This window comes from Megascapheus bottae, chromosome 28 (genome assembly GCF_031878675.1).
Source record: "Megascapheus bottae isolate mThoBot1 chromosome 28, mThoBot2.hap1, whole genome shotgun sequence".
NCBI lineage: Eukaryota > Metazoa > Chordata > Mammalia > Rodentia > Geomyidae > Megascapheus > Megascapheus bottae.
In genome coordinates this window covers 13,835,730-13,859,218 of record NC_143536.1, presented here as the reverse complement: position 1 = coordinate 13,859,218, position 23,489 = coordinate 13,835,730, and the positions used below count along the sequence as shown (strand labels likewise).

The 23,489-nt window shown below is 44.9% G+C and overlaps 1 protein-coding gene across 2 annotated transcripts in view; it reads right to left on the bottom strand.

The window, feature by feature from the left end:
* Positions 1–23,489, bottom strand: part of Depdc5 (DEP domain containing 5, GATOR1 subcomplex subunit) — a 116,551-nt gene that overhangs the window by 11,171 nt on the left and 81,891 nt on the right. For both annotated transcript variants that reach the window (XM_090320531.1, XM_090320530.1), the window contains 6 exons: positions 18,788–18,942; positions 13,953–14,030; positions 13,259–13,391; positions 10,356–10,464; positions 8,814–9,041; positions 301–470 (listed from right to left, as the gene is read on the bottom strand). In XM_090320531.1, the coding sequence (XP_090176657.1) occupies positions 301–470; positions 8,814–9,041; positions 10,356–10,464; positions 13,259–13,391; positions 13,953–14,030; positions 18,788–18,942 (873 nt within the window). The remainder of the gene's footprint in view (positions 1–300; positions 471–8,813; positions 9,042–10,355; positions 10,465–13,258; positions 13,392–13,952; positions 14,031–18,787; positions 18,943–23,489) is intronic.

The window sequence follows — 23,489 nt, the reverse complement described above, 5'->3', positions numbered from 1 at the left end:
CTGTGAGACTCTTACCCCTACCCCCACCCCACCCCACCCCACCCCGTCAACTACTCAAAAAGCTCTAGAAGTGGAGCTAGGACTCAAGTGGTAGAGTGCAGACCTTGAGTTCAGGGACATAGCCCAGGCTCAGGCCCAGCGCTAGCATTCACACAAAAAGGCTATGGCCAGCAGATGGGTGGAAGGTAACAGGAGGCTGGCTGAGCTGAAAAACAAAGCTTTCTAAATCTCTGTGACGCATCCCCCATGCATCTCTTCAAGGTGAGCCTGAGGTCATGACCACACGTGTGGAAACCTTACCATCTCGAAGAGCACTGCAGCAGTCACGGCCATCCAGTGCAGCTTGATCTCAAAGGCTGAATTCAGAGAGAAGTTGCCATGGTAATAACAGCTGCACCACTCCAGTCGGTCCGTGCGGTTGTTCACATCAACGTCCAGGGTCACGGTCCTCTGTTCTGGGACAGTGGCAGCTGTGGCAGCACACAGGGCCAAAGAGAGACAGGCAATGAGAGTGGGATGAAGGGAAGAACAAAAAACTAAGTATGCAGAGAGTGAAACTATAGAACCACCTCTGAGAAGATCAAAGACTCTATAATATAGTTTCCTGGAAATTTTCTAGTCTAGGAGGCTACATTTTTTTTCTGCTTATAGGTAGATAATGGGCTATATGGTTTCTGTCACAATTGCTTGTTTGCCATTTTGGTGCACAAGTAGTCATGGATGTTAGATAATGAGTGGGCTCCGGCTGGGAACGTGGCCCAGTGGTAAAGTGCTTGCCTAGCATGCATGAAGCCCTGGGTTTGATTTCTCAGTACCACATAACAGAAAAAGACAGAAATGGTGCTATGGCTCAAGTAGTAGAGAGCTAGCCTTGAGCAAAAGAAGCTCAAGTACAGTGCCCAGGCCCTGAGTTCAAGTTCTGGGACAGAAATAAAAAAAGAAAGAAAGAAGGAAAGAAAGAAAGAAAGAAAGAAAGAAAGAAAGAAAGAAAGAAAGAAAGAAAGAAAGAAAGAAAGAAAGGAGGGAGGGAGGGAGGGAGGGAGGGAGGGAGGGAGGGAGGGAGGGAGGGAGGGAAGGAAGGAAGGAAGGGAAGGAAGGAAGGAAGGGAAGGAAAGAAAAAAAGAAAGAAAGAAAGAAAGGAAGGAAGGAAGGAAGGAAGGAAGAAAGGAAGGAAGGAAGGAAGGAAGGAAGAAAGGAAGGAAGGAAGGAAGGAAGGAAGGAAGGAAGGAAGGAAGAGTGGGCTCTGCCATGTACCAATAAAACTTTATTTATAAAAGCCAGTGGATTTTTAGAGTAGTGGAGCTAGTCTGCATGATTCTATAGTTGTAGACAAACCATTATATATTTGACCAAATGCATGGTAACAAATGTCACAGTGGTGGAAGATGCTGACAGAAGACAAAGTAGGGAGGGATGTATGGAGCACTTTCTTTTCCATTTTGCTGAACCTAAAATTCCTCTTTAAAAATGGGCAGTTGGGCAAGATAAGTCAAGACCAAAAGGCTTTTGGTCTCCTTGATATGTGGATATTAGATCCAAACAGTACAAGAACAATGACTCAATATTCAGGTATCCAAGGTTATTGATATGGTCTTGGAGATATAAATATAATTACATAGACATGATGGGATATATACTCTATAGATATAATGCTATATTATATAATTGATATGTATCTATGACAAACAAACTCTCAGCTTAATTTTAATTATGTACTAAAATCTATATGTCAGTATTGCATATAGATTTCCTTCTTGAATACTTGTTTGTTAAACATGACATTGGAAATATGATGTATAAATCAGTGTTAATAAAATCTTTCAAAAAGCGGGGGGTGGGGGGGCAGGTGGCTGGGTGCCAGTGGCTTATGCCTATAATCCTAGCTATTTGGGAGGCTAAGATCTGAGGATCATAGTTTGAAGTCAACCCAGGCAGGAAAGTTCATGAGACTCTAATAAACTTCTGAGAAAGCCATAAGTGGAGCTCTAGTTCAAGTGGTAGAGCACTTCCTTTAAGCACAAAAAGCTCAGGGGCAGCACCTAGGCACTGAGTTCAAGAGTTCAAGCCTAAGGATTAGCATGCGTGCATGCGCGCGCGCGCGCGCACACACACACACACACACACACACACACACACCCAGAGGCAATTATAAAATAAGAGCCCCCCCCCAAAAAAAAAGAAGAACTCAGAAACAGTGCCCTGAGTTCTAGCCCCACTACTGATAAAAAATAAAAATAAAAATAAGAATAAAATAAGCAAACAGATTGTATGCTAGATTTAGCCAGTTCTGGGGATAGAACTCAAGGCCTAGGCACTGTCCCTGATCTTCTTTTACTCAGGGTCAGCATTCTATCACTTGAGCCACAGAGCTACTTCTGGCTTTTTCTGTTTATGTGGTACTGAAGAATCAAACCCAGGACTTCATACATGCTAGGCAAGCACTTTCCCACTAAGTCACATTCCCAGCCCACCTCTCCTTAATCTTCAGCCTTGTGTTCATTCACCCAGGGAAGGTTGGTTCTTGGTCAGTATCACTGAGACTCAACAAACAGAAACAGCCTATTGCAGAGTGAGATAGAAGGTCTGCTTTTTCTGATTTCAACATAGGAAGCATTAGTTTTCCAATCTTTTCTCCAGAAATGAAACCTCATGAAGATGTCCTAACCACATGTGGCTGAAGGTTTCCAGGCCAGTACCAAACTTGCTTGTGCTATCTGGGATCCCTGCTTTGAAATCCTACTTAGCACAATATAGGGATATTTTCAAGACCTGTCAATCAAATTCCTGACAGAAATAAAGGCCTAAAGTAAGATCAGAAATGAAAAAAAAAAAAGACAGGTGCAGTGGTTCACGCCTGTAGTCCTAGCTATTTGGGAGGCTGAGATCTAAGGATTGTAGTTCAAACACAGCCCATGAGACACTTATCTCCAATTAACCTCTAGAAAATTGGAAGTAGTGCTGTGGCTCTAGGGGTAGGGCAGTAGCCTTGAGCTGAAGAGCCCAGGGACAGTGCCCAGGCCCAGAATCCAAACCCCACAACCAACCAAACCAAAAAATAAAGAAGTTAAAAAAGGTCATAGCTGGGAGCCAGGAGTTTGGCCTAGTGGTAGAGTGCTCGCATGCACAAAGCCCTGGGTTCAATTCCTTGGTACCATACACTCAGAAAGCCGAAAGTGGTGCTGAGCTATGGCTCAAGTGGTAGAGCATTAGCCTTGAACAAAGGAGAAGAAGAAGAAGAAGAAGAAGAAGAAGAAGAAGAAGAAGAAGAAGAAGAAGAAGAAGAAGAAGAAGAAGAAGAGGAGGAGGAGGAGGAGGAGGAGGAGGAGGAGGAGGAGGAGGAGGAGGAGGAGGAGGAGGAGGAGGAGGAGGGGGAGGAGGAGGAGGAGGAGGAGGAAGAAAAGATGACAGCTCTGCTCTGCCTCTCTGCCTGCCTGCACACTTATCACAACTAGAGTTTCCAGGATCTGCCACTCATTCTCCCATGGGCCACCCTGCCCCCCCCATGAGTTCTAATGATTTTTTTTTAAAACAGAAACAGCCGGTTTAGTTCTTGGGTTGACAGGTAAAAGCTCTCAATGGCTTTATATCACTGACAAGGATAAAACAGTGCTCAAGTCAGCAATCTTCGTGAGCTACTGTTGGGAGGCAGAGGAGCGTTAGCTAGGGAACTGGCTGGCCAGCCTGATATGCAGCTGCCAGGGCACTGCCAATCAATCTTTTAAAACCAGAAGATGCAAAGTGGGAAAAATTCTACATGTGGAGTTGAATGATCTAAGGCCTGCCATTTACTAGCCACACATGACCCCTGTGTTACTAAAAACACAGGGATGCCTTACCTTTCCTGGTCTAGTTCTTTGGAGATATGGCAGCTCAGCTGCTTCACTAGCGCACATTCACACGCGCGTGCGTGTGTGGGGGGGGAGAGAAAGAAAGAAAGAAATGGCTGAGAAGGGTTTAGAACTCTTGCTTGGGAGCTGGGTGCCAGTGGCTCATGCTAATAATCCAAGCTACTCAGGAGGCCAAGATCTGAGGATCCTGGTTCAAATCCAGCCTGGTCATGAAACTCCATGAAATTCTTATCACCAATTAACTACCAGAAACCTGGAAGCAGCCCTGTGGTTTAAGTGGTATAACACTAGCCTTAAGCTGAAGAGCTCAGGGACAATGCCCCAGAGTCCCAGGCCCAGAGTTCAAGCCCCATGAACAACAACAACAACAACACAACAAAAGAACTCTTGCCAGGTTTCTCCTCAATCCTCTTTTGTGTCTCCCCACTCTGCCTGTTAGGCCTTCCTCCCAGTGTAAGTCACAAGCTAGGATTACAACAGGCATAAACCACTGACACCTGGCTTTTTCTCTTTTTTTGGAGCGGGGGTTGTTTGTTTTTTGGTTTTTATTGTAAGACAGTGTCTTAGTATATAGTCTAGTCTGTCCTCAAATTTGCTATGTGTCCACACTGGTCTCCTTGAAATCCTCATGCCTTGGTCTCCCAAGCACTGGGATTATAGGCATGTGCCACCACGGTTAGGAAGTTCACCTAACTCAAAGATAATAGCACTTAGCTGGGTACTGGGACACATTCCTGTAATCCAACCAAAAAGCCAGAAGTGGAGCTGTGAATCAATTGGTAAAGTGCTAGCCTTGAGCAAAAAAGTTCAAGGACAGCACCCAGACTCTGAGTTCAAGCCACAGGACCAACTTAAAAAAAAAGCCAGGCACCGAGGCTCATGCCTGTAATCCTAGCTACTCAGGAGGCTCATATCTGAATATCAAGGTTCAAAGCCAGCCGGGGCACAAATGAACCTGAGACTCTTATCTCCGATTAACTTCTAGAAAATGAGAAGTGGGGCTTGGCTCAAGGGTAGGGCAGTAGCCTTGAGCTGGAGAGCTCAGAGACAGTGCTCAAGCAAGTTCAAGCCCCAGCTCCCTCCCAAAAAAAAGACAATAACTCTCACACAAATTAGGGACACAGCCTCTACTTGTTTTGACAGTTATGGGGCTTGAACATTGGGCCTGGGTGCTGTCCCTGAGTTTTCAACTCAAAGTTGAGCCACAATGACACTTCTGGTTTTCTGGTGGTTAATTGGAGGTAAGTCTCACAGACTTCCATGCCCAGGCTGGCTTTGAACTGTGATCCGCATATCTCAGCCTCCTGAGTAGCTAGAATTACAGGTGTGAGCCACCAGTGCCCAGCTCACAGCTTCTATTTTAACCTGAGAAAACACTGGGAAGAAGCCAGGTATGATGTTATACACTGAAATCCCAAAACTCAGGAGGACAAGGCAAGAGGATTACAAGTTCAAGGTCAGCCTGGGCTACAATAGTGAGACTATTCCCCACCCCACCTCCAAAAAAATAAGAAAAAGCAAAATAGAATGCTGGGAAGAAACATTGCATGTTCTAATAGAAAGGTCTGAAAATTGCCACTGGATAAAATTAGCTTTAATAAGATCACATTAGGTTTAAAAGGGGGAAAAAAGCCACATCCTGTGGGAGAGGTGACAGAATGAAATTCTTTTTAATAACCATGGGAAACACCGAAAAGCCAGCATGTTTTCTGGTAAAATGTATTTCTATATAAAATTCTGCCTAGTTTTAGATTCACTGACCCCCGCCCCCCAAGGCCTGGACACAGGACCCCAGGTGGAGAACACTGGTTCATAAAAATTACCCACTAGGGTTGAAAATCCTCCCCCCTCCTCTTCTTCCTCTCATTTTTGAATATGTGACTTTTTTTTTTGCCAGTCTTGGAGCTTGAACTTAGGGCCTGGGTATTGACCTCTCTGGTTCAAGGTTAGTGCTCTATCACTTGGAGCTATAGCAGCATTTCTGGCTTTTTCTAAGTAATTTATTGGAGAATCTCACAGACTTTTCTGAATCCTCAGATCTCAGCCTTCTGAGTAGGATTACAGATGTGAGCCAAGAGCACACCCAGCCATAACTTATTATTCTGCAGACTATTCTTTCAACACTGAGAGCTAAGCTAAGAAAGAATGACCTCTGATCTTTTTTTTTTTTTTTCTTTGTCCAGCCCTGGGCTTGAGCTCAGGGCCTGAGCACTGTCCTTGGGCTTTCTCAAGGCCACTTCTGGCTTTTTCTATGTATGTAGTACCAAGGAATTGAACCCGGGTCTTCATGCATATTAGGTAAACATTTTACCAATAGGCCAAACCCCCATCCCTGGCCTCTGATGTTGAACAAAAGATAGTCAATAGGTTTGACCAACCACCAAAGGAGGGGATTTTGAAAAGGAGTTTGTACAGACAAACTTGAGAAATACACAATGATGCAAACTTGAAGCACTTTTCTAGAAAAAGTAAGGAGTGAGCACAGCAAATAAGCTGGGACTGTGTCCAGGCCTCGGGGACATGTGCCTTGTCTGGAGGGTGAAGTGAGCACAGTGACTCTAGGTGATGGGTAGACTGTTTGTTCCTGGACAAGTAGGGTCAACAGAATGAAATGGCAGAACTACTGCCTCTCAGTTGATTGCTTAGGGAAAGTTCGCTGACTCCAGACCTAATGTTCCCATTCAATTTCCCCAGTTCTGCTGAACCACGTTCATTCGTGTTTTCACACATCTAGCAGCTATGTATTAAGCTGACTAGGTGACAAGTAGTCTCTAGGTGCAGAGACAGCCAGAGAATGAAACAAAAGTTCATCACATAGCTTAAGTCCTCCTGGAAGTAGAAAAACACACAGGCTGTACAAACAGAATGTCAGGTAGTGATAAGAGCAAAGGAAACAAAGAAGCTAAGTGTCAGCAACCCAGAGGGGGTGAGGGTTGAGGGGGTGGTGGGTGGAACAGGACTAGGGAAGATCTTACATATGACCTCAGAGGAAAACTAGGAGTGAATGAGGGAGCCCCTGAAAGTATCTGGGGGAAGGGGGAACAATGCCCCAGAAAACCTCAGGACTCCCTTCCTCACTTTACCACACAGCTACTGGTGAGAGCAGATGGGAATTTACTTTTTTTTGGGGGGGGGGGGGTGGTCAGTCATGGGGCCTACCATTATCTCTGAGCTTTTGTGCTCAAGGCTAGTACTCTATCACTTTGAATCACAGCACCATTTCTGGTTTTCTGGTAGTTAATTGGGGATAAGAGTCTCATGGACTTTCTTGCCTGGGCTGGATTTGAATGGGGATTCTCAAATCTCAGCCTTCTGAGTCTCTAGGATCATAGTCATGAGCTACTAATGCCCAGCTGGGAATTTACTTCTAATAGCTTCTATTTTCTCAGGGACAGAGAACACCAAGGATGGGGTTGGGGAGCTGCAGTTAGAGGTTTAGTGGCTTAAAGTTGCATGGTAAGGCAAGTGCAGACCCACTGTGTGTGATGGAGACTAGAAAGATGATGGAAACAAGGTCAACTGGCTGGAGACCCTGGTGGGGATGCCAGTGGCTGAATCCAGGACTTAGATGGAAGTGCAGGAAAGACAAGCAAGGTAGTAGACAGAGAAGAGAAGCCATACCAAGACAGGCATACTTTTATAGCAAGGGCTGGGACCTGACTGTCTTCCATCACCAAGGGAAGCAGTTAGTTGTTCCTGACTGGCTATTGTGTGAATCACCTAAGTCCTGACCAGTCAAGGTACAGTATGGTTAGAGCTCAGGCTTTAGGGCCAGGTTCTCCTGAGACTAAACTCCAGGTGCAGAGCATCAGACCAACTGAGAATCAGTCTCCAGATTTTTAAGGCGTAAGTCTAGTGGTCCTGTTGATGGACTGAGATGAAGATGACATCAGGTCTTTTTCGGCTTGGTACAGTGCCTGACTTATCAACACTCAGAAACCTGACACTGATGCTTTTACTAGCAATGTCACTTCAGGCAGGGCTGGAACAGCCAGAAATGACATCATTAAAAGCATAGGAGGAGCCAGGGGCCAGGATAGGGCACCTGTCCTATTGAGCCACCTCTGACCATTTATTTGTCCTCCAGGTTTAAAAACAGCCCCTAACTTCACATTGGCCTGACACTTGCTTCAATGTCTCCCAGGCTTAGTCAAGGGCAGAAGACACTGCACCCTGTGGCTCTTTTCCTGCCCTCTCCACTTTTTAAAATTTTTTTTTTTTGGGCCAGTCTTGGGGCTTGAACTCAGGTCCTGAGCATTGTCCTTAGGTTTTCTCAAGACTAGAGCTCTACCACTTGGGCCACAACACCACTTCTGGCTTTTTTCTATGTATTTAGTACTGAGGAATCAAAGCCACGTCTTCATGCATGCTAGGCAAGCACTCTACCACTAAGACAAACTCCCGGCCCCCAGAGTGTGTATTTTCAAAAAGACTCCCACATTTCAGCTCATTGGTGAGTCTCATTTGCAATTCAAGGGTCACTTGACATTCACAGAAAGAGGGAAAGACTTTCAGTTCACATCTCTCAATTCAGCAAGCCGACCTGGGAGGAAGAGATGAAGGGGGAGACTCAGGCTTAGCCAGTGTCCGGGATGGATGACCTTTTAGGCTCTTTCTTCTTCTGAGAACACAGGATGCTAGAATAATATAGAAAGGCCCCTGAGGAACTAAACATGCACTGAGCACCAATTATATCCCCTGAATCCTGAGACTTGTTTGGAAAAAGTAGAAATCTTCCTATTCTTTCCTGATCTGAGAGATGCTAAATACTGTCAACTGGTTGGGACAATAATAAAGGGGGATCCACTCAGCCAGTGGAAGAGAACACTGGAACCCACAGCACCAACAGGTACAGTTTGACAGTCATAGTGGTTGTAATCCTGGTCCATTCTTTTGGTTGGCCACCACCCTCTCCCAGTTACCTATCAAATACATCTCCAGACCCAAGGCAGGGCAGACACGTACCTAGAAGTGCAGCTGCCTGGCTACGTCCTCCAAAACTGCGGCTGAAGGAGCTGTGCCTGCTTGCATAGGAGGCTGGCCGGCTGGGGAGCCAAGGCAAGAGGAAGGCGGGAATCTCTGAGTGTAAGAGTTCTTCAGCCACAAAGGCCACCTCAAACCACTTGCGCTGGAAGCTGGCAAAGTCGTCTACCCCTGCCGTGTGCCAGGTGGCAGCGGGCTGCTGCATGGCCACTGGGGGAAGCAGAGGGGAATGAAGGATCCTTATTGTGAATGCTAACATTCTTACTGACCCATGCAACAATATAGATGAACCTTGAAAACATGTGTAGTAAAAGAAACTGCACATGAAAGGCCACCCATTATTCGACTCCACTTGTATGAGATGGTCAGAGGATATGAATCTTTAGAGACCAAAAGCTGCTTAGGTACAGAAGATGAGGAAGAGCTCAGAAGTGATTGGGTTAAGGGGCTCGTTTTGAGGTGATAAAAATGATCTGAATACAGTGGTGCTGTTAACACAACACTCACAAATACACTAAATGTCCCTTTGAATGGCTAATCTTGTTATGTGAAATTTAGTTCAATTAAAAAAACTTTTTTTTTTTTTTTTTGCCAGTCCTGGGCTTGAGCTCAGGGCCTGAGCACTGTCCTTGGACTTTTCTGAAGGCTAGAGCTCTACCACTTGAGCCTCAGCACCACTTCTAGCTTTTCTCTATGTATGTGGTACCAAGGAATTGAACCCGGGTCTTCATGCATGCTAGGCAAGCACTTTAACCACTAGGCCAAACTCCCAGCCCTTAAAAAAATACTTTATCCTCAATTTCCTGCTCTTAATATGAAGAGTATGTAATTTTTAATTTCCCTGAAAGGCATCAATGGATACACTAATGGCTACAGGGAAAAGAATCCCACATAGATCCACGTCTGTCACATTTCTGGATGACAGAGCACATGAGCTATATCATCTCTTGTATAATTCCTCAGATCCAGGAGTGGAGGGGCCACCTGCCTGCAGCCTAGAAATGATGGTCCAGCTGTGGTCCCTGTGTGTCCTAGAGACTGCTCTGAGCCCTGGTTGCCTCCTGACTATGAAGCTAGTTCTGAGCATGCCAGAAAATGTTCCTTTCTAGGAATTATCTTTCTGTTCTTTTCTTTGTGGGTCAAAAACTGGGACTCAGACTTGGTACCTGATGCTTTCTTTCACTCACTGGCCAACACTCTACCAGCTGAGCCATGCATCACTAACCCCTTGGGGATTACTTTTCCACTTTTTTTTTTTTTTAAGGCTAGGGGGTGTGGCTCAGTTGTGAGTACTTGCATCTTGCATGGTATGTGTAAGGCTTTGGGTTTGATCCCTAGAAATACAAAAATAAGAAGTGCTTTCCTAGCATGCTCAAGGCTCTGGGTTCAATTCTTAGCACCCCTTTCCCTCCACCAAAAGCAAGCAAGCAAAAACCCAAACAGACCTACAGACCCACAGGTTCTTTATCCACAGTCACCAGGGAAACCCTCCCCTGGGGCAAATGCATTTGCCTTGGCTCTGACCTCGGTCCGGCTCTCTGTCCATCACTATCTTGTAGAAGTAGAAGCCATAGATGAAGGTTCGCCAGGCTTCACCAGATGCATGCGCGATGAGCTGCTCTTCCAGCATTTTCTAGGAACGACAATGGAACTCTGAAACTCACCCAAAGGGCCATCTAAGTACAGCCACAGAGGGTCAGGCTGGGTTGCACAGTGGAGTCTACAAGAATGCATTATGCAAGGCTTGTCTAGCATGCATGAAACCCTGGGTTTGATTCCTTGGTAGCACACACACAGAAAAAGCCAGAAGTGGTGCTGTGGTCCAAGTGGTAGAGCACCAGTCTTGAGAAATCCCAAGGACAGTGCCCAGGTCCTGAGTTCAAGCCCCAGGACTGGCAAAAAGAAAAAAAGAGAAGGAAAAAAAGAATGCACTATGCAATTTGTCTGGTTTAGATTACAGCAAAATGCTAATACATGCTATTACAATCAAACATTTCATACATATAGCAAAGTATAAACAATATCTGGGTGGACCATCATCTGGTTTAACAAACTTAACAAACTTTATAATAGAACCCTTCTAGGTCCGGGAGCATAACCAATTGGTAGAGTGCTTGCCTAGCATGCACAAAACCCTGGGTCCAATTTGCCAGTACCACATACACAGAAAAAGCCTAAAGTGGTGCTGTGGCTCAAGTGGTAGAGTGCTAACCTTGAAAAAGCCCAAGGACAATGTCCAGGCCTGAGTTCAAGCCCCAGGACTGGGGGAAAACAAAACCAAAAACAAAACTTCTATTCAAAGGGAATAGGTGCCAAGACCCCCCAAAGATGCCTAACACCACAGACAGAATTGAATCTTGTATATACATTTGCCTCTCTGTATCTGTGGATTCAACCAGTCATAGATCAAAAATATTTGGAAAGAAAAAGTTGCACTACTAAATATGTATGGAGTCTTTTTTCTTGTCATGATTCCCTAAAATACAGCATAATAACTAGTTCCACAGCAGTTACATTAAGTATTGTAAGGAATCTGGAGATTATTTATTTAAAGTATATGAGAGTCATGTCTAAGTTTCATGCAAATATCATACCATTTTATTTTATTTTATTATTTTTTTGCCTGTCCTGGGGCTTGAACTCAGGGTCTACAGCTTATCCCTGAGCCTCTCTGTGCTCAGGTTAGTACTTCACTATTTAAGCCACAGCACTACTTCTGGCTTTTGCTGAGTAGTTTACTGGAAGTAAGAGTCTCATACACTTTCCTACCTGGGATAGCTTTGAATGGCAATCCTCAGATCTCAGCCTCCTAGGATTGCAGGCTTTAACCACTGGCACCCTACAATTTTAGTTATTCTTTGTGTGCTGGTATGGGTGTTTAAACACAGGTGATGGGCATTATCCTTGAGTTTTGCTCTAGGTTAGCACTTTACCCCTTGAACCACAACTCTACTTCTGGCTTTTTGGTAGTTCACTGGAGGTAAGAGTCTCATGGGCTTTCCTGCTCCAACTGGCTTCAAACCACAGTCCTCAGATCTCAGCCTCCTGAGTAGCCAGGATCATAGGCATGAACCACTGATGTTCAGCTTCCGTGAGACTCTTTATGTCTAATGAACTACCTAAAAGTCAGAATCAGAGCTATGGCTCAAGTGGTAGAGCAATATCCTTGAGCAAAACAAAAAAGTAAGAGTCAGCACCAAGGCCCTGAGTTCAAGCCTCAGGAGCAACACAAGGATGTGCACACACACCCCCCCCCCCACGCACACTAAAGTGGGGAGAAAAACTGCAGATTCTGTCCAAAATATTTCAGTTCTAGTAAATTATGGCAGACTTTTAAAGAGTTTGGGATCTTGGGCTGGGAGTTTGGCCTAGTGGTAGAGTGCTTGCCTAGCATGCATAAAGACCTAGGTTCTATTCCTTGGTACCACATACATAGAATAAAACCAGAAGTGGCACTGAGGCTCAAGTGGTAGAGCTCTAGCCTTGAGAAAGCCCAAGGACAGTGATCAGGCCCTGAACTCAAACCCAGGACTGTCAAAAAAAAAAAAGTTTGGAATCTTTTATTTCTTCCAGACCTGGGGTTTGAACTCAAGGCCTGGGCACTGTGTTTGAGCTTTCTCAAGGCTAACGCTCTACCACTTGAGCCATACCACTACTTCTATCTTTTCTATATGTGGCACTGAGGAATTGAACCCAGAACTTGGTGCATGCTAGATGTGCACTCTACCACTAGGCCACACTCCCAGCCCGAGACAGAATCTGTGTTGCCCAGGCTGGCCTCAGTCTTCCCACCTCTACTTCCTGAGTGCTGGCATTAGAAGCTTTTATCACCAAATCCAGTTCTAAGGTCTTTAGAGTATTTTGCCAAACAAGATCTGACCTTTATACATTTCAGATAGGCCTCACACTTATTAAAAACAGATTCTGGGGGTTGGGAGTTTGGCCTATTCCTTGGTACCACATACATTAAAAAAAGCCAAAAGTGGCGCTGTGGCTCAAGGGGCAGAGCTCTAGCCTTTGAGAAAGCTCAAGGACAGTGCTCAGACCCTGAGTTCAAGGTCCAGAACTGGAAAGAAAAAAAAAAAAAAAAAACAGATTTCACTCCAAAGATAATTTTTTTTTTTTTTTTTTTTTTTTTGCCAGTCCTGGGCTTGAGCTCAGGGCCTGAGCACTGTCCTTGGACTTTCTCAAGGCTAGAGCTCTACCACTTGAGCCTCAGCACCACTTCCGGCTTTTTTTCTATGTATGTGGTACCGAGGAATTGAACCCGGGTCTTCGTGCATGCTAGGCAAGCACTTTAACCACTAGGCCAAACTCCCGGCCCCAAAGATAAATCTTGTTACTGGAAAAGCTAACTATTTCCAAGTCAGGTCCTGGTTTCCCAAGAACTAGAGCATGCAGTTCGGAGGGCCCACCTGCTGCCTCACCTGCATGACGTCGATAGCCATGGCCTGTGTCTGCACCCCCTCCACGTTGTTCATCAGCCAATGCACCCCCTCGGCACTGACGAAGCAGCATGGTGAGAGGCCTTTCTGTTCAGAGAGAAGCTGGACTCCTGTCCTGGGTTCCAACACAGTGAGCGGGGTTTGTGTGTTCCCAGTGGCCACAAGTAGAAAGAAAAAGCATTTAGTATCTGAAGTGACCAAACCCAGAAAGCAATTCCTAGACCAAGAGAAATCCCCACCAGGGCCAAGCGTTGGTGGCTCATGCCTACAATCCTAGCTACACAGGAGGCTAAGATATGAAGATAGCAGTTCAAAGACAACCTTGGCAGGAAAGTCTGTGACTCTTATCACCAATGAACCACAGTGATGCTGTGGCTCAAAGTGGTAGAGCTCTAGCTTTGAGTAAAAGTGGTCAGGGATAGTGCCCAGAGCCCAGGTTCAAGCCCCACAACCAAACCCCAACCCCCCCCCCCCCCCCGCAAAAAAAAAAAGAAGAAAAGAAAGAAAGGAAAAAAAGAAAAAAAGAAAGAAAGGAAAAAAAAAGAATAACTTGCCACAGCTGGTGAACAGCAGAGCTAAGTAGGGCTCCACCCAGCTATACTACCTGAATATTGCTGTGGCTTAGGCCTTGAAGGCCTGCCTCTATACCACACGTATAATGTGATGAGCCACTTACGAGGGGTGTTTCATGGCTTCCAGGATCTCCACTAGAGTGGAGGATGACGTTAAACAGCTTGTCGCCTGCTGCTGAGAGCTGTAGCACAGAAGGACACAAAAAATAGGGTACACACACAGTCAGCATTTCACAAGTGGTTTTCTACTTTTAAAAAAAGCCAGGCAAGGTGGCTCACGCCTATAATCCTAGCTACACAGAAGGCTAAGATCTGAGGATCAAGGTTCATAGCCAGCCCAGGCACAAAAAAGGACCTGGGACTCTCATCTCCAATTAACCTCTAGAAAATGGGAAGTGGGACTTGGCTCATGGGGTAGTCGGTAGCCTTGAGCCAAAGTGCTCAGGGACAGTGCCCAGGCCAAGTTCAAGCCCCATGACCCACGAAAGAAAAAAAAAAAAAAAAAGCCCTGGCCGGGAGTTTGGCCTAGTGGTTAAAGTGCTTGCCTAGCATGCATGAAGACCCGGGTTTGATTCCTCGGTACCACATACATAGAAAAAAGCCAGAAGTGGTGCTGAGGCTCAAGTGGTAGAGCTCTAGCCTTGAGAAAGTCCAAGGACAGTGCTCAGGCCCTGAGCTCAAGCCCAGGACTGGCAAAAAAAAAAAAAAAAAAAAAAAAAAAAAAAAAGCCCAATACAAAGTAGGTTCTTACCTAAATTCACCCACCCTGAATAAGCATCTCTCTCTTTTAATAATATGCTTCAAGCTCAGGAATTTTCTCCTTGCACTGCTCTTGGATTTTAGCCTGATGTCCTTTCACATGTCAGTTTGTCAGTCTTGACCCAAAGCATGGAGGCTAGAATCTTAGTATCCTCACTCACCCCAAAATGACCTCAGGTTGTTTTTTTGTTTGTTTGCTTATGGTCAGCTGTAGGGCTTGAACTCTGGGCCTGGGTATTGTCCCTGAGCTCTTCAGCCAAGGTTAGCGCTCTACCACTTGGAGCCACAGCGCCACTTTCAGTTTTCTGGTGGTTAATTGGAGATAAAAGTCTGATAGACTTTCATGCCCAGGATGGCTTTGAACTATGATCCTCAGATCTCAGCCTTCTGAGTAGCTAGGATCCCAGGTGTGAGCCACCAGCACCTGGCACCTCTGGCTTTTTAACAGCCTATTTCCTCATCTGAAATGTGAGAATGATGCTATTCCTCTTTTTCAATGTTGTTCTGAGGCTAATGTGTGTAATAGTCCAGGATGGGCAGTCTAGCCATAGAGCCCCAAATGGTAAGCAAGGCTAAACACTGCAACAAATCAGGTAAGTTCAAGGAGCTGGTGAAGGTCAAAAAGCTGGGAAGAGAAACATCAGGATCTGGATTAGAATTCAGGTTAGCCACACAGAGCTTTCTACCTTCTATTGCTCTAGTTTGTTCTTGGTCATATGATAGTACCTGGGAACATGCTCAAGTCAATTCCGCCCTTAGGCCACTGAAGTAACAGGATCTCCAGTTCCAGGCCCATCTGCCTCAAAACACACACACACACACACACACACGCGCGCACGCGCTTAATACTCAGCAGTTCAACGGTCCATCCAAACTGGTTTGCCCTAGGCTTGACCAGAAGCCCCTCAAGCTCCTTAGAATCTCTCTTTCCTCCATCTCACACTCTTCTGTAATATTATGGGTGTGGCTCACTGGTACAGCACCTGCCTAATATGCACAAAGCCCTAGGTTTGATCTCCAACATCACATAATAAATAAATAAATAAATAAATAAATGCCAGAACCTCGGGGTTAGAAAAAGCCTTTAAAGACCCATGAAGTTTATTTCCTCCTAATACCAAGTCTTTACTGAATCCATGTATTTGCATGAGAGGGTGTTCTCCCATCATGAACACCCTCAAAGACTCCTCTAAATGTAGCCCATTTCTGTGCACTCCACCCCCACCTCCAACCCCACATCATGCTACTTCCTTGGCCTGAAATGAAATCAGTTTCCTGTTATTTTCAGTCATTGAGTCTGCTTGTCCAGTCATTTTTGGTCTTCTTACTTCCAGGTTAAAAGACTATGTTTTTCTTTCTGAATAGAGTCCCTGGGTCACAACAGATTGGAGAGAACTCAACAAGTGAGACTATCTAAAAATAAAAGTTTCTGCACAGATAAAAACATAGTTACTAAAGTAGAAAGACAGCCAACCAACTGGGAAAAGATATTTACCGATAATATAGACAAATGGTTAATATCCACTATCTACAGGGAACTCAAGAAACTAATCCCCCCCAAACCCAACAAACTAATCACTAAATGGGCAAGGTAACTAAAGAGAGACTTATCCAAAGAAGAGGTTAAAATGGTATAAAAACATATGAGAGGGCCAAGAGTTTGGCCTAGTGGTAGAGTGCTTGCCTAGCGTGCACCAAGGCCCGGGTTCAATTCTTCGGTACCACATACATAGAAAAAAGCCGGAAGTGGTGCTGAGGCTCAAGTGGTAGAGCTCTAGCCTTGAGAAAGTCCAAGGACAGTGCTCAGGCCCTGAGCTCAAGCCTAGGACTGGCAAAAAATAAAAAAAAATTAAAAAAAAAATATATATAAGAGAAAATGCTCATCATCCATGGTCATAAAGGAAATGCAAATAAAAACAACCCTAAGATACCACCTTACCCCAATTAGAATGGCCAATATTCTGAACTCAGACAACGACAAATGCCGGCAGGGTTGTGGAGTAAGAGAAACCCTGCTGCACTGCTGGTGGGAATGTAAACTAGTTCAGCCACTCTGGAAGGCAGTATGGAGGTTTCCTAAAGAACTGAAAATAGACCTTCCCTACCATCTTGCCATACCACTCCTGGGCATCTATCCTGAGCATCATAACCCAGGATATGATAAGGACACCTGCTCAGCCATGTTCATCTCTGCACTATTCACAAGAGTCAAGCGATAGAAACAACCCAGCTGCCCTACTGCAGATGAATGGATACAAAAATTGTGATACACACACACACACACACACACACAATGGAATTCTACATAGCCAACAGACAAGATAAAATAATGGCATTCGCTGGGAAGTAGATGAAATTAGAGCGAATCAGGTTCAGTGATATGTCAAGATCAAAGGAGCAAAAGGCACATGGTATCCTTAATATGTGGACAGTAGATCCAAACAGTACAACAGCAATGACTCAATATTTGGGTACCCAAGGTTATTGACATGGTCTTGGAGATATAGACATAAATACATAGACATAAAAATCTATGATGGGCTATATACTCTATAGACATAATGTTATATACATTGATATGTATCTATGACATATACATCCTCAGCTTAATTTTAATTATGTTCTAAAATCTATGTGCCAATGATTGTATATAGAGAATCCCTTCTTGAATACTTATTTGTTAAACATGACATTTGAAATATGATGTAAAAATCAATGTTAATAATAAAATCTTTAAAAAAGAAGTCTATGTTTTTTCTTTTCTTCTAAAAAGTTGCTACTCGACCTTGCAAGCAATGAGGAAGTAAATTGACACTTATTTCCTGTGCACTGGGCAACCCCTCTGAGCTCCTCTACAGGAAGACCAAAATAACAGCCAAGCACAGTGGGCAGAGGAGCCTGGAAGAATACACAGGCAGAACTGATTATTATCTCTACCGGCCAGAATGACTGCGCTCTGCTGTGTAGCCAAAGGTAAAACCAGCATAGGATATATGACGTTAAGGAATCCAAGTGACAGCTGACAGGGACTGTGTGGACACACATGGCATTGTCTGCTCTCAGGGAAAGGAGTGCAGCAATTTCTTAGATCATTTAGTCAAGGACAGCAAGAATAGATTGGACAGAATTATTTTAAAGCAAGCACATCCTAGAAGAACCTTAAAAAAAGAAGTTTCTCTGCCAGGTCCCAGTCAGTGGCTCACATCTTATAATCCTAGCTACTCACCAAAGGTGATCTGAGGATCATGGTTTAAAGCCAGACTAGAAAAGTTTCTGTGAGACTCTTACCTCCAATTAACCACTCAAAAACTGGAAATGGCACTATGGCTCAACTGGTAGAGCAGCAGCAATAAGCAAAAAGGCTCAGGGACAAGCGGGCTCAGGTAGCTCAAGCCTGTAATCCTATCTACTCAGGAGGCTGAGATCTGAGGATCAAGATTTGAAGCCAGCCAGCACAAAAGTACCTGAGACTCTTATCTCCAATTAACCTCTAGAAAACAGAAGTGAGGCTTGGCTCAAGGGTAGGGAAGTAGCTTTGTGCTGAAGAGTTCAGGGACAGTGCCACATGACCCACAAAAAAAAAAAAAAAAAAATGGCTCAGGGACAGATTCCTAGACCCTGAGTTCAAGCCCCATGACTGACCAAAAAAAAAAAAAAAAAAGTCTCTCAAAACTTATGATGGCTTTAAAGACCAGAGCACATTACCCTACAACTGTGCAGTTATTATGGATTCATTTAAAGCTTTTCTTTCTTTTTTTTTTTTTTAAAAAAAAGCTGGGGCACCTTTAAAAATAAACAAGGCCCAGGTATCATCCTTCTCTGGACACTAAAGAATAGGAAAAGAACAGCCACCTTTGGCCATAATGAGTGACTCATTCACTGTTTGTTCACTTCCTTACTGATTGCACGCTATCTTGTGCAAGCACGCCACAGGCAGTTTGGTGACCAAGACAGACAGGTCTGGGCCCCCTTTCCTGTGCTTCTGCAGGATATCTCACACCTTCCTATGTCTTAGAGGAAAGCCTCCTAGCTATTCTGTGAGCAAGGAAGGTTAGAGTATGGGTCATAAGTCCCATCATACAGCTGTAGGTAAGGACTGACTTGCCCAAGTCCCACAAATGTTTTCTAGCAATCAAAACTTTGGTCCAAAGCGAATGAGTTCAACCATCCTGAATCTCACCTGCTGTCACTGGGGTTTGCAGAGGGGAAGGCCTGTTCTCCTAAGTTCTGGGAGCTCCCGTACGTCTGGCTGCTTCCTCTGTCCACAGATTGGCTTGTGCATACCCCCAAACTGGTGCCATCCAACACGGGAGCAACTGTTTGGTCCAGAGATGCCTAGAAGAAAATAAAAAAATTAATATCTGGCTCCAAGAAAACATAATGAAGTTCCCTGGTTTATTCCTTCAACAAACAATCAAATGAGCAATGGCTTCCAGTGGCTTACAAAACCTGTTATCCCAGCTACTCAGAGGGCTGAGGACTGTGGGGGTTGCAGTTCAAGATCACTCTAGGTAGAAAAGTCTGCAGCGGTATGGTTCAAATGCTAGAATGCCAGCCATGAGAAAGAAGGCAAGAGCACGAAGCCCTACTACAAGCCCATTCACACATACACAGACACACAATAAGTCACCTTCAACATCTTTGAAGTTGTTAAGTATACAGTCCTTTCTATTCCTATCATTCCTAGGCCACACTGGTCCCTAGTATAAGAGCTACAAAGGAGGCCAGAGCACATGTCCAGTCTTGTGTTGACCTCCTCTGTCAGAGCTAGGGACTCCTCTCTAAACTGAAATCCCCAGGACCACAGAAATCTCTTCTAAACCAGACTCCATGAGCCACAAGATGGACACTAAAGACAACTCCCTGTGGGAAGATAAGTCAGAATCATTCCTTCTGAGACTGGGAAAAGGAGAAAAGAACATATATAGAGAAATATAAGGGGTAAGATGACAACGAGCACCATCCATCTCCCATGACTCTCACTTCTCTGCTCCTCTCTTTTGTCCTGTCAGTGATACACGCAGCCTTCCACCTGCCCAGGTTCCAACCCCACAGTTATCAGATGGCCTCGTCCTGTGGCCTCCTTTCAGTAGCTACACACACTTCTCTAAGTCTGACAGGTAGGGCTAGAAGAGTATTCTAAATGGCCCTGGGACTCTAGTCTCACTCCCCCAAACTTTCCCTGAGAGCCACCCCCATTTTTACCTCCCTAGAGAACAGGGCCAACCTTATTATTATCCAAAATCTTGCACCTCTCCATGAGCTTCCACTTTGAGAACCAACCCACAAGGCAGTAAAGGCCCTGCCAGAGCTGAGATCTCACAGTAACACCCACCATTTACCATGTGGACATCTCTAGGCAAATCCACTCCTGCTTATATCATTTCATCCATGTGTTGTGGCCTTGTGATGTGTTTCTCCCCCACCACAATTGAAAACCCCATCCATGTTGACGGGCCATTTCAAATGCCAAACATTTCCTGATTCACTCCACCCCCATGCTCAGGATCTCTATCAGCCTATCCTGGTAGCTGCCAGGTTTTGCCTCATACAAATCTATCTTCCCCATTCCCTTACCAGGGCCTCCACACAAGACTGTTCTACACCCCTAGAATCCCTGAGCATCCACTAAAGCCTGTATCCCAGAGCAGATATTAATGTTAGAGAGTACTGACTCATACTAGTCACCTAAGGCATGCAAAGTAGAACTATGAGAGATGCTGATTTAGGGGGAGGAGAGAGCAGACAAAGGTTGTGTAAGTCAATGGCAGAGATCTAACGGATGAGCAGGAATTAACCAGGCATGGTCAGGGGAGGGGGGGGGATAATGTGTAACAGTGGAAAGACAGTGCCACAGAGGTCACTGGGGTGAGGAAGAGGCAGAAGGTGAGGCTGGAAGGAAAGGTAGACCTTTATCCTAAAGCAAAGAAAGCCCTAGAACATTTGAATGAGGGGGTTGACACAACCAGACTTCATTCAGTCTAGGTCACACTGGATGGAAGCAGGTAAACCACACAGGTTAAAGGCAGGGTGCGTAAGTGAGAAATGCTCCCTTGCCTGGCCGGGGATTGTATCCCCTGGAGATGGAGGTAACCAAAAGAGAGCAATGAGTTCAGAGATGCTTACCATACAAAACTGGAAACCAGATGTGCTGGTCTCTCTCATGAGAGACCTGTTGGGGTCAAGTAGTGGAGGAAGAAAAGAGACTCTAACACTGGCTCAGGTCTCTTGTGGCAGGGGCATCTCCTGAGGAAAGTTTCTTCATGATCAAAGTGCTTCTGATGCCTTCCAAATTTGTATGTAACTTTTGTGACAACAAGAAACATTTTTCCAGCTGGGTGCTGGTGGCTCAAGCCTATAATCCTAGCTCCTCAGGAGGCTGAGATCTGCAGATCACACTTTGAAGCCAGCCCAAGCAGCAAAGCCATGAAACATTTTTTTTTGGGGGGGAGGGTCATGGGGCTTGAACTCTGGCCTGGGTGCTGTCCCTGAGCTCTTCAGCTCAAGGCTACTACCCTACCCTTGAGCCACAGCCCCACTTCCCCTTTTCTATTGATTAATTTGAGATAAGAGTCTCCGGGCTTTGTGCTCAGGCTGGCTTTGAACCACGATCCTCAGATCTCAGCTTCCAAAGTAGCTAGGATTACAGGCCACTTCACCCAGCAACCCATTAGACTCTTATCTCCAACTAACCACCTAAAAACTGGAAGCAGAGTTGAAGATCAAAGGGGTAGAGCACTTGAGCAAAAAAGCTCAAAGACAGAGCCTAGGCCCTGAATTCAAGTCTCACAAACAACAATAATAATTTATTTTCCAGAGAATAAAATACAAAGAGAAAGACAATGTAATTGATGGCATATATGGTACCATCAAAATGATGAAATCACCATTTCATCATATTATCTAGAACCTTCTGTGCACTGCTGTGTTCTTTGACAAGTATTTCTTCCCTTTAGCAAAACTGGACTGGGGTGACACGACACCCCACCTCCACCTGGCTGACAAGAACCCCATTTCAGCAAGCTGTTGCTATGAGAGGCAGAAAACAGAGCAATGTGTTTGTAATTCAGCAAGAGCTGGAGGCCATCCCTACTTCCCAAAGTTCAGCAGGATCATCACATTTAGAAGCTCAAACCTATCCCCCCACCCTCCCAACACATACCAAGAGAAAAGAGCCAAGTGGGTCAGTCAAGCTCATTCACTGTTCTGTACCTCTGCCCCCACCACTCAAGCCTCTCTCCTCCACACACAGATACACTATGGAGAATTACTATGAGTTAAATCTGAGCCAACTACCAAGATGCTTCATGTCATTTTTTTCTCTCCTAGCAACCCTTGAGGATGACACATTATTAAGTAGTCTCATTCTATAGAAGAGAAATCCAAGATTGGGAGATAGTGCATGTGGGTGGGGAAGGATTCACAACCACCAATCCTTGCAGTGGTAGCCATGGAGAGATATCAGAGAATACATGTCCACAGTCTTTAAACCCATAGTATCTTACTTTTGTTGGGGGTTGGGGGACTGTCTTGGGGCTTGAACTCAGGGCCTAGATGGTACTCCTGAGCAATTTGGCTTAACCATTCAACTACTCAACCACTTAAGCCACAGATTCACCTGCAGCTTTTCAGGCAGTTAATTGGAGATAAAGAGTACCACAGAATTTTCTGCCCAGGCTGGCTTCAAAACTCGATCCCTAGATCTCAGCCTCCTGAGTAGCTGGGATTACAGACATAAGCCACTGGTGACTAGCAACATCTTTCTTTTCTTCTTTTCTGCATATTCTGAATGTTCAGGTCCTGTGTTGGTCTGGAGAGGAGGCAGGAGGACTAGGGAGTGGACACTAGCAAACAGTGACGTATCACCTAACATTTTAAGCAGGCAGTATAATAATTAGTGGTGCATTAGCATTTGCAAGGGAATCGACTCCTGGCACCACTGATGGAAGTGGCTTAACACCAAGCCATGAATGAAAAAAGTCAAGTAAGCGTACAAGGTCCTAAGTTCAAGTCCCAGTACCAGTACAACAAAACTCCAAGTCTCATATTTAAAATGGCATAAGGTTGGGGGTAGAGGGTGTGGTGGGGGCAAGGCTCAAGTAATAAGAGTACTTATCTAGCAAGTGTAAAGCCGTGAGTTTGAACCATAGTACCACAGAAAAGGCCTCTACATGTTCAGTATAGTACAACTTTTTTTTCCCCCGGATATTTTCAATCCACAGTGGTTGAACACACAGATGCATATGAAAGTCCAGTTATGCTCACCCAAATCATTGCTGGTGTATACATCACACAGCCAGCAAAACACCAGGCACTGACATCCTGTCGAATTCCACCATGAGAAGCTGTCCGTACGGATTACATTATAGGTCTTATTAAACAACTCTTTACCAGCCCTATTGAATTTTCTTACGTTAAATTCTACTCTCAATCTGAAACTGTTCATAGGAAGTAAAAGAGGAAAGACATACATCTAAGTCTGTTTCAAAGCCCAAAATAGTATGCCTCCTACATTTAGAGATGAGAGAAGCTTAGAATAGAACTCAGGGGTCCTGATGGGATTGGAGGGTGTGGCCTGGGGCACAGCTCTTGGGGCACAGGGAGCTGTAGATATCAAGACACCTGAAGACCTACACAGACAGGCACAGCAATCTTTGGTCTAAGAAAAGTAAGATTCCATGACTAGCTAAACCTTTAGCTCTCCCAGTACAGAGGGGCAGCATGGTATGGTGCATCAGCAGTGAGTGTCCTTTGACTAGCTTGTATCAGTTTCCTGATCTGGATAATATCTGTGCCTTATAGATTGTTGTAGAGGTTTTGTCTGCAAAGCATTGTCACAGTGAATACTAAACAGGATTAATCTCCCTCACCTTTTCCTTTTA